The 11,822-nt window shown below is 38.7% G+C and overlaps 1 protein-coding gene across 1 annotated transcript in view; it reads left to right on the plus strand.

Annotated features, from left to right (window-relative positions):
- The window catches only part of TACR1 (tachykinin receptor 1), a 96,626-nt gene that overhangs the window by 81,079 nt on the left and 3,725 nt on the right, over positions 1 to 11,822 (plus strand). Inside the window, exons 3-4 of the mRNA XM_030877684.2 lie at positions 3,430 to 3,580; positions 10,656 to 10,852. Of these exons, the coding sequence (XP_030733544.1) occupies positions 3,430 to 3,580; positions 10,656 to 10,852 (348 nt within the window). The remainder of the gene's footprint in view (positions 1 to 3,429; positions 3,581 to 10,655; positions 10,853 to 11,822) is intronic.

Genomic DNA, 11,822 nt, shown 5'->3' on the forward strand with positions numbered 1-11,822 from the left:
GCTTGCACTAAACACCCTGCTTTGCTGAATCTGTGGCTTGTTACTTTAAGAACTCTTCAAGTTTCTTCAAGTTTCAAATTTTAGCATTCAGAGGAGGCAGAATAAGTGGTAAAACTGTGGGGCTTTGCAAAGAAGTGATTGAAAACAAACTATTGATAAAGGAGAAATCGTGAGTGAGTAAGGGGGTTTTCCTTTTTGGAAAAAAAATATTGCAGAAAATAAGCATAAACAGTGGAAGAAAATATCACTGGGTGACTAGAGCTAATCAATGAATTTGGTAAAGTTGCAGGATACAAAATTAATGCACAGAAATCTCTTGCATTCCTATACACTAAGAATGAAAGATCAGAAAGAGAAATTAAGGAAATAATCCCATTCACCATTTCAACAAAAAGAATAAAATACCTAGGAATAAACCGACCTAAGGAGGTAAAAGACCTGTACTCAGAAAATTATAAGACACTGATGAAAGAAATCAAAGATGACACAAACAGATGGAGAGATATACCATGTTCTTGGATTGGAAGAATCAATATTGTGAAAATGACTCTACTACCCAAAGCAATCTACACATTCAATTCAATCCCTATTGAATTACCAGTGGCATTTTTTACAGAACTAGAACAAAAAAATCTTAAAATTTGTATAGAGACAAAAAACCCTGAATAGCCAAAGCAGTCTTGAGGGGAAAAAAAAAAAACAGAGGTGGAGGAGTCAGACTCCCTGACTTCAGACTATACTACAAAGCTACAGTAATCAAGAAAATATGGTACTGTCACAAAAACAGAAATATAGATCAATGTAACAGGATAGAAAGACCAGAGATAAACCCACACACCTATGGTAAACTAATCTATGGCAAAGGAGGCAAGGATACACAATGGAGAAAAGACAGTCTCTTCAATAAATGGTGTTGGGAAAACTGGACAGCTACATGTTAAAGAATGAAATTAGAACCCTCCCTAACACCATACACAAAAATAAACTCAAAATGGATGTAAATGTAAGACCAGACACTATAAAAATCTTAGAGGAAAACATAGGCAGAACACTCTTTGACATAAATCACAGCAAGATCTTTTTTTATCCACCTCCTAGAGTAATGGAAATAAAAACAAAAATAAACAAATGGGACCTAATGAAACTTAAGTTTTTGCAGAGCCAAGGAAACAATGAACAAGATGAAAAGAAAGCCCTCAGAATGGGAGAATATATTTGCAAATGAATCAATGGACAAAGGATTAATCTCCAAAATATATAAATAGCTCATGCAGCTCAATATTAATAAAACAAATAACCCAATCAAAAAATGGGCAGAAGACCTAAATAAACATTTCTCCAAAGAAGACATACAGATGGCCAAGAAACACATGAAAAGCTGCTCAACATCACTAATTATTAGAGAAATGCAAATCAAAACCACAATGAGGTATTACCTTACACCAGTTAGAATGGGCATCATCAGAAAATCTACAAACAACAAATGCTGGAGAGGGTGTGGAGAAAAGGGAACACTCTTGCACTGTTGGTGGGAATATAAATTGATACAGCCACTACGGAGAACGGTATGGAGGTTCCTTTGAAAACTAAAAATAGAATTACCATGTGACCCAGCAATCCCACTACTGGGCATACTCCTAGAGAAAACCATAATTCAAAAAGACACATGCACCCTGATGTTCCTTGCAGCACTATTTACAATAGCCAGGTCATGGAAGCAACCTAAATGGCCATCAACAGAGGAATGGATAAATAAGATGTGGTACATATATACAATGGAATATTACTCAGCCATAAAAAAGAATGAAATTGGGTCACTGGTAGAGACGTGGATGGTTCTAGAGACTGTCATACAGAGTGAAGTGAGCCAGAAAGAGAAAAACAAATATCGTATATTAACGTATATATGTGGAGCCTAGAAAAATGGTACAGATGAACCGGTTTGCAGGGCAGAAATAGAGACACAGTGTAGAGAAGAAACGTATGGACACCAAGGGGGAAAAGTGGTGGTGCTGATGGTGGTGGTTGGGTGAATTGGGAGATTGGGATTGACATGTATACACTAGTATGTATAAAATAGATAACTAATAAGAACCTACTGTATAAAAAAATAAATAAAATTAAATTATTAAAATATATATATATCACTGGGTGACTTTTCTCCAGTGAAAAGAAGCTGGCTCTGTGGCTGGCTCTAATCTCAGCTCCTCATTTTACCAGCTATGAATTTCAGAAAGTTAATTAAATTCTAAGCTTTGGTTTCCTTATCTACAAAATGGGATTATGATAGTATCTACCTAATCATTTGTTTTGAGGATTAAAGAAGATAATGCCAGTAAAGTGCATGGCACTGTGTTATTCACTCAATAAAATCTAACTTCCAGTTCAGCTATTAATACTATCATTAATGTTATTATGAACACAGTGACCTAGAGTAAAACCCTCAAAATATTAGCTGTTCTTCTTCTTATTATTATTATCAGGAATGCTGAGGCTTTGCATTAAACTCACATCAGGGGGAAAGTCCTATAACTAGCCAGACATGCCAAGGACCATCTGAGAAAAAATACTCTTTCTCAAAATTCAAATAACTTATTAAAATGTCCAACTTACAATGAGCTTCATCTTAAACAGAATAGGATAAGTTGTGCTGTTGTAAGAAACCTCAAAATCTGTGGTTTAACACTGCAAAGGTTTGTTTCTTTCTCATATTCCAATCAGACTCAAATCATTTGGTATCTGTCCTCCAAGTGGTAACTCAGAGACCCAGACAGCTTCCATCTGGAGATATATATTTAAGGACCAGGCCTAGAAGTAGGTTAAACTTTGTGGCTCTCACCTACTGATCTTAATTCTAGGATAAGTCTTATCTCTCTCCAAGATAATTATGCTTATATCCGTGAAGCCATTTGTCATTTAGGATAGATTGTCTCATTAACCACGACGATGGTTCTCATCTGAATGTACTAGTTGGTCTATGTTCCTGCACCAAAATTGACCCTAAGTTTAAATCTGACAAGTATGTATTGAGCAGTAAAATCACCTCCTTTATTCTAGAGACTATACTTCCATTAATGCAGCCTAAGATTTCATTTTCTCTTTGGAGGGAGAGGTAAGCAATATTGAACTTAACATCAACTAAAATTGCTGTAGGTATACAACAGATTCAGTTCCCTCTGATCAGTGTTTGTTCTTCTCTTTTCATTCTGAATAGGAATCTCCATTATGGAAAAAGTCCATAAGAAAAACATAAGTTGAAGAGATTTGCTTTCTCTACTTTATCCATTAACATATCACCCTTCTCTCCAATGCAGGTGGCTAGCCTTATTATCAAAGCTTATTAATGGCAAATGCTGAGAAATGTAACCATCAAGACTTGACCAACCCTATTATTTCTTGAACTGACCCCTTCCATCCACCTTGTTACAGGTACCACATCTGTGTGACTGTGTTGATCTACTTCCTCCCCCTGCTGGTGATAGGCTATGCGTACACTGTAGTGGGTATCACACTGTGGGCCAGCGAGATCCCTGGGGACTCCTCTGACCGTTACCACGAGCAAGTCTCTGCCAAGCGCAAGGTGAGCAAAGGGCAGGCAGTACTTAACCCACCCTGGCATAGGTGACAGACCGGCAAGTTTATGAGCCCCAGAGCCTCAGGAGACCCAGAGGCAGCAGGCACAAAACATCCCTGGGTCCTGGGAACAATAGAAGGGAGTGGAGGAAAGGGGAAGGGAGGGGAGGGAAGAGATCTTTCTTCAATGTTTTCGTAACCTAGGCCTGCCTGTACAGGCATAAGCCACCTCACTCTCGCCTTAAGGCTAATTGAAAACTGTCAAGTCATTAAAACACAAACACACATATTTAACTACAAAAGCATGAAGCGTTATTCAGTTCTCTTTTATTATTAAAATTTGACAAAATAGTACATTTACTTGGTTCAAACATCAAAAAGTACTAAAAGAAACAAAATTATGGTGATGGAGAATAGACTAGGAGTTGCCAGGATTAGTACTGGGGGAAGAGTCTGTCTACAAAGGGACAGCATGAGTGAGTTTCTTTGTGATGATGGAGCAGCTATGTATCCTGATTGCTGTGGGTTTTTCACTTATCTCTGCATATGATAAAATTTCATAGAACTATACACCAAAAAAAAAATGCATGTAAAAACTGGCAAAATCCAAATGCAGTCCGTTAATAGCACTGCACTATCATCAGTTTCCTGATTTTGATCATGTGGCATAGTTATGTAAGATGATATCATTGGGAGAAGCTGTGTGATGGGTACCTGGGAACTCTCTGACCTATTTTTGCAACTTCTTGGGAGTCTTAAATTATTCGAAAATTAAAAGTCAAGAAATATATTGAGTCTTACCATGAAAGGTCTCCCTCCTTTCTAGGTCCTCCATCTACACAGTTCCCAAATGTGTATGCACACACACACACACACACACACACACACACACACACACACAGTATGATAACCACAGTTGTTGTTAATCCTTTCAGATATTGTAATGCAAATAAATTTATTTGTAAGCCAAATTTATTTGTAAGCCAAATAAATATATATTCTTTTCTTTCTTACACAAATAGTAAATACACGCTGTTCTTCCTCTTATTTTTAAATTTAACAATATCCACAAAATCTTCAAAAATCAATATAGAAAGAGATTTCTCATTCTTTATTTTTCTCTTTTGGTACTTCTTTGCATAGTATTTCATTGTGTGGATGCTAGATAGCTTTTCTTTTTTATTGAAATACAGTTGACTTACAATAGTATATTAATTTCAGGTGTATTACATAATGATTTGACATTTGCATCCACTAGCACCACAATAATTCTAGTAACGATCTGTCCCCATACAAAGTTATTAAAATGTTACTGACCATATTCTTTATGCTGCTTATTACATCCCCATGACTTATTTAAGGTTTGTACCCCTTAATCCCCTTCACCCATTTCACCCACCTACCCATCCCCCTTCTTTCTGGCAATCACCCTTTTATTCTCTACATCTTTATGAGTCTGCTTTTGTTTTGTTTGTTTCTTTGTTTTGTTTTTTAGATTCCACATATAAGTGAGATAATGTGATATTTGACTTTCTCTTAGGATAATACCCTCTATATTCATCCATGTTGTCCCAAATGACAAGATTTCATTTTTTAATGTCTGGGTAATATTCCATTGTATGTGTGTGTATATATATATACATAAAATATATTTTTATACCCATTCCTCTATCAATGGACACTTAGGTTGCTTCCATATCTTGGCTATTGTAAATAATGCTCCTATAAACATCAGGGTACTTGTATCTTTTCAAAGTGTTTTTGTTTCCTTTGGATAAATACCCAGGGGTGTAGTTGCTGGATCATATGGTAGTTCTCTTTTCAATTTGTTGAGGAATCTCCATACTGTTTTCCAGAATGGCTGCACCAATTTACATTTCCACCAACAGTTTACAAAGGCTCATTTTTCTCCACATCCTTGCCAACGCTTGTTATCTGCTGTCTTTGTGATATAGCCATTCTGACACGTGTGAAGTGATATCTCATTGCGGTTTTGGTTTGATGAGTGATGTTGGGTATCTTTACATGTGCCTTTTGGCCATCTCTATGCCTTATTTGGAGAAACATCTCTTCAGGTCCCTGCCATTTTTTAATGCAGTTGTTTGGTTTTTTTGATGTTGAGTGATATTAGTTCTTTGTATATTTTAGATATTAATCCCCTATCAGATATATTATTTGCAAATATTCAGTAAGCTGCCTTTTTGTTTTTAGTTTCCTTCACTGTGCAAAAGCTTTTCACTTTGATGTAGTCCCATTTGTTAATTTTTGCTCTTGTTTCCCTTGCCTGAGGAGACAAATTTTTTTTAAAAAATGCTAAGACCAGTGTCAAAAAGGGTGCTTCCTGTTTTCTTCTAGAAGTTTTGTGGTTTCAGGTCTTCTATTTAAGTTTTTAATCCAGTTTGAATTTATTTTTATATATGATGTGAGAATGTAATCCAGTTCTATTTTTTTGCATGTAGCAGTCAACTTTTCCCAACACTGTTTTTTGAAGAGGCTGTATTTTCCCCACTATAATTCTTGCCTCCTTTGTCATAGATTAATTGACCATATGGGTGTGGATTTATTTCTGGGATCTCTATTCTGTTCTTTTGAGCTCTGTGACTGTTTTGTGCCAGTACCATATTGTTTTGATTACTGTAGCTTTTAGTATGTTTTTGAAATCAAGAGCATAATGCCTCCAGCTTTGTTCTTCTTTCTCAAGATTTTTATGGCTACTTGGGGTTTTTTGTGTTTCTGTATAAGTTTTAGAATTATTTGTTGTAGTTCTATGAAATTGCCTTTGGTATTTTGATAGATTGCATTGAATCTGTAGGTTGCCCTGGGTAGTATGGTCATTTTAACAATATTAATTCTTCCAATCTGTGAGTATGCTATATTTTGGTTTTTGCTTGTGTCCCCTTCAATTTATTTTATCAGTGCCTTATAGTTTTCCAAGTACAAGTTGTCTACCTCCTTGGTTAGGTTTATTCTTAGGTATTTTATTCTTTTTGATACAGTCGTAAATGGGACTGTTTTCTTAATTTCTCATTCTGATATTTCAGTGTTAGTATATAGAAATGCAACAGATTTCTGTATATTAATTTTGTATCCTGAAACTTTATTGAATTTGTTTATTAGTTCTAATAGTTTTTTGGTGGGTTCTTTAGGATATTCAATGTATAGTATCCTGTCATCTGCAAACAGTGACAGTTTGAAGTCTTCCTTTCTAATTTGGATATCTTTTATTTCTTTTTCTTGTCTGATTGCTTTGAATAGAACTCCCAATACTACATTGAATAAAAAGGGTGAGAGTGGGCAACGTTTTCTTGTTCCTGATCTTAGAGGAAATGCTTTCACCTTTTCACCACTGAATATGATGTTAGCTATGGGTTTGTCATATATGGCCTTTATATGTTGAGGTATGTTCCCTCTATACCCACTTCGTTGAGAGTTTTTGTCATAAAAAGATACTGAATTCTGTCAAAAGTTTTTTCTGTATTTATGAAAATGATCATATGATTTTTATTCTTCAATTTGTTAGTGTGATGTAACACATTGACTAATTTGCTGATGTTGAAACATCCTTGCATCCCAGGCACAAATTCCACTCAATCATGGTGTATGGTCCTTTTAAGGTATTGTTGAATTCTGTTTGCTAATATTTTGTTGAGGATTTTGCATGCATGTTCATCAGTTATATTGGTCTGTAATGTACTTATTGCCATTTTGTTGTTTTATAGTTCTCTTTTCTTCTCTTTTTTGCTCTCTTCCCTTGTGGTTTAATGTCTGCCTTTAATGTTATGTTTGGATTCCTTTCTCTTTTTTCATGTGTATCTATTAGAGATTTTTTTGGTTTGTGGTTACCATGATGTTTATATATAGCAAACTATATATACATACACATGTGATTTTTTTTTTTTTTGGCTGCGTTGGGTCTTCATTGCTACATGCAGACTTTCTCTAGTTGTGGGTTGTGGGGACTACTCTTCATTGCGATGTGAGGGCTTCTCACTGCAGTGGCTTCTCTTGTTGTGGATCATGGGCTGTAGGTGCGCCGGCTTCAGTAGTTGTGGCATGCAACCTCAGTAGTTGTGGCTCACGGGCTCTAGAGTGCAGGCTCAGTAATTGTGGTGCATGGGCTCTGCGGCATGTGGGATCTTCCCAGACCAGGGCTCGAACCTGTGTCCCCCACATTGGCAGGCAGATTCTTAACCACTGCACCAAAGGGAAGTCCCACATGTGATTATTTTTAAGTTGGTGACCACTTAAGTCTGAACTCATTCTAACCACCCTTCATTTTTATTTCCCCCCCCCCACATTTAATGTTTTTGACATCATATTTTACATCTTTTTGTTTTGTGTATCCCTTAACTACTTATTGTGGATATAGATGATTTTACTACTTTTGTCTTTAATCTTCCTACTAGCTTTATAAGTGGTTGATCTACTATCTTTATTGTATGTTTGCTTTAACCAATGAGATTTTTCCTCTCATAATTTTCATATTTCTGACTATGGTCTTTTCTTTTCCCCTTAGAGAAGTCCCTTTAACATTTCTCGTTAAACCAGTTTAGTGGTGCTGAATTCTTTTAGCTGTTGCTTGTCTTAAAATTTGTATCTCTCCTTCAAATCTGAATGATAGTCTTGCCAGATAGAGTATTCTTGGTTGCATGTTTTATCCTTTCATCACTTTGAATATATGGTGCCACTCCCTTCTGGCCTGCAAAATTTCTACTGAAAAGTCAGCTGACAGTCTTATGGGAGTTCCCATGTGTGTAACTATTTGTTTCCTCTTGCTGCTCTTAATATTCTCTCTTTATCTTTAATATATGCCATATTAATATAATGTGTATTGGTGTGGACTGCTTTGAGTTCATCTTGTTTGGGACTCTTTGTGCTTCTTGGACATGGATGTCTGTTCCCTTTCCCAGATTGGGGAACTTTTCAGCTATTATTCCTTCAAATAAGTTCTTTGATGCTTTCTCTCTCTCTTATCCTTCTTGGACCCCTACAATGCAAATATTTGTACACTTTGGTTGTCCCAGGGGTCTCTTAAACTACACTCATTTTTTTGTTAATTATTTTCTTTTTAAATTTTTTGTTCAGCTTGGGTGTCTTCCAGTTTGCTGATCCACTCCTCTGTATCACCTAATCTACTGTTGATTCCTTCTAGTGAATTTTTTATTTCAGTTATTGTATTCTTCAGTTCTGTTTGGTTCTTCTTTATATTTTCTAATTTTATTTAAATTCTCATTGTGTTTATCCATTCTTCTCTCAAGTTCATTGAGCATATTTATTGTCATTACTTTGAAATCTTTTTCAAGTAGATTGCTTATCTCCACCTCATTTAGTTCTTTTTCTGAGGTTTTGTCTTGTGCCTTTGTTGAAAACATATTCCTCTGTCTCCTCAAATTGTGTGTATTTATTTCTCTGTGCTTATTTCTATGCATTAGGTAAGTTGGTTACATGTTCTGATCTTGGAGAAGTGGCCTTGTGTTGGAGCTGTCCTGTGGGGCCCAGCAGCACACTCTCCTCTGATCAACAGAGCTATATGCTCTAGGGGTGCCCCCTATATGTGCTGTGTGGGCCGTTCTGTTGTGTTGGGACTGACTACTGTGGGCATGTTGGTAGGTGGGGCTGGCCCCCAGCCCAGTTCACTGCCGACTCTGCCTTGTGACTGTTGGCGCACTTGTGCACAGGGCCAGGTCCTGGGGCAGCTGGCTGTGGGTCTATGAGGGCCCTGGGGCTGGTACCAGCCCACTGGTGGGTGGGTAACCTCCCAGAGCTAATAGACTAGAAGAAGAACTCCAAAATGGCATTTGCCAAAACCAGTGTCCTCATGGTAGAATGAGCTCCCCCAAACAGCTGCCACTGGTGTTTTTGTCCCCAGGGATGTTCCCAATTGCCTCCTTCTTCTCCAGGAGGCTCTTCAAGGTCAGCAAGTGGGTCTGGCTCAGGCTCCTCTCAAATCACTACCTCTGTGCTGAGACTCAGAGCATGTGAGATTTTTTGTGCACTCTTTAAGAGCAGAATCTCTGTTTCCTACAGCTCTCTAGCCCTGCAGTGTGCAAGCCCTGTTTGCCTTCAAAGCAAGAGATTCTGAGGGTTTGTCTTCCCAGTGCATACCCCGCTGATGTGGGGCTCAGACCTCTTGCTCCTTAGGGAGGACCTCTGCAATTGTGATCATCCTTCCATTTGGGGGTGACCTCCCCAGGGGTGTGGCTCTTGACTATACTGCATCTCTGTCCCTCCTATCCATCTCATTGTGATTCCTTATTTATATCTTTAGTTCAAGAAAAGCTTTTCTGCTAGTCTTCAGGTCATTCTCATTAATAGTTTCTCTGTAACTAGTTGGTGTGCCCATGGGAGGAGGTGAGCTCAGTGTCTTCCTACTCCACTATCTTGGCCACACCTCTCTTAGGTCATTTTTTCTCTGAAGGTTTCTTGGGAATAAAAAGGAATGGGTTATATCACCCAGTATTCATAAAACCATTTTATTAATATCCCCTTTAAACATCTGACACTCCCTTGCTGCTGCTGTCCAAATCCCACCCCTTCTCTTTCCCTCTCCCTGAGTCTTCACACCTAGAAGCCTGCTCTGGCTCATGACCCCTTTCCCCCTGCTGCTTCCTCCCCATTCCTGGGTCTTTACCTCCTGAACACCCATTCCCCTTTGCTCATTAATCTGGTCTCCCTTGGCTTCTCCAGTCATTGCCCAGAAGTATGGTATAACACAGAAGTTCTCAAACATGAGTGCACATCAGAACAATCAGAAGGGCTTGTCAAAGTCTGAATTCTGGGTCCCACACTCAAACTTTTTGATTCGGTTAGCCTGGAATGGGGTCCAAGAATTTGCATTTCTGACAAGTACTCAAGTTATGGCCATGTTGCTGGTCCTGGGGCCACCCTCTGAGAATCACTGACATAAACAAAGTCCTTTGGTACCACATATAAATGGTCCTTCCTCCACCTTGAAAGGTGTTATTATAATTACTTTACACTCCATATCACATTGTGCACAGTCAGGGGGCAGGATAAGAGAGAAAATAACATGAGAAAGAGAGGATGTGCTGGTGGTCTCACCTGTCTCACCCTCTTGCCAGGTGGTTAAGATGATGGTTATTGTTGTATGCACCTTTGCCATCTGCTGGCTGCCCTTCCACGTCTTCTTCCTCCTGCCTTACATCAACCCTGATCTCTACCTGGAGAAGTTTATTCAGCAGGTTTACCTGGCCATCATGTGGCTGGCCATGAGCTCTACAATGTACAACCCCATCATCTACTGCTGTCTCAATGACAGGTAAGAACCCCATCCCCCATACTCTCTCCAGGACAAGAAACTAATCATCACACTGTTCAATCCCTGCGGACTGAACCATGCGATGATTAGTTCTCTGTAGTCTTTACCACTCCCTCTTGTCTCACAGCTGGCTTTCCTCATTTAGGTTGGCTACTTGGGAACTACAAAGACAAATGGTCTTCTTGTCACCATGCAGGAATATGAGCCCTGAGGAGACTTTTTTTTCTTTTCCAAGATGAACCAGAAATCCATGTTTTTATGTGAAATCTTCTGACTTTTAAACACTCGTTACTAAGTCAGTAGTAGAGGGTGGGGTGCAGGGGCAGATAAAAGAAACCTCTGTGATTAATATATATAAAGCAGGTTGCAAGCTGGATCAAGTTCATGAATTTCTCAATCTGCTCTATGGATTCCATGCACAGAGGGTTGTCCATGCAGACAGAGAGAAAGAGAATCAGAGAGAGAGAGGAGTCAGAGAGTGAATGAGTCAGAGAGTGATAGTGAGAGAGAGAACAAGAGAGAAAGAGAGAGATTGATGCCCCTAGAATAATTATCCACCACATGGCATCTTTTCCCTTCTCTGGTCTCTCATTTTCTTCTTCCCATCCCATCATAAAATCTGGGCAGCTTTGTCCAGTTTCTTCCAGCACTTCCAGCAGGACAGGGTAAGCAAAAAGAAGTCAGAGCCTCAAAGGCCTGATTCTGCCTTTACTTGGCCACAGGGGCCAGGAGAGCCTTCCCTGAAGTGGAAGCCAACCTCAGACAAGTAAGAGAAGGGAGAGCCATCTAGAATGGTGTTCAGTAATAGGGAATTCACCACTGTGTGCAGAGTCCCCAAGAGGCAGCTGGTATGCCATGGTGGCAGCTCACTCATCTGGAGCACCATCTCAGCCTCTGTGAAAAAGGAGGCAGGAGAAGGAGGGGGAAGGAAAAAAGCCTTGTCACATTTATAGCCAACAGTTATCAGCCT

This window comes from Globicephala melas, chromosome 12 (genome assembly GCF_963455315.2).
Source record: "Globicephala melas chromosome 12, mGloMel1.2, whole genome shotgun sequence".
Taxonomy (NCBI): domain Eukaryota; kingdom Metazoa; phylum Chordata; class Mammalia; order Artiodactyla; family Delphinidae; genus Globicephala; species Globicephala melas.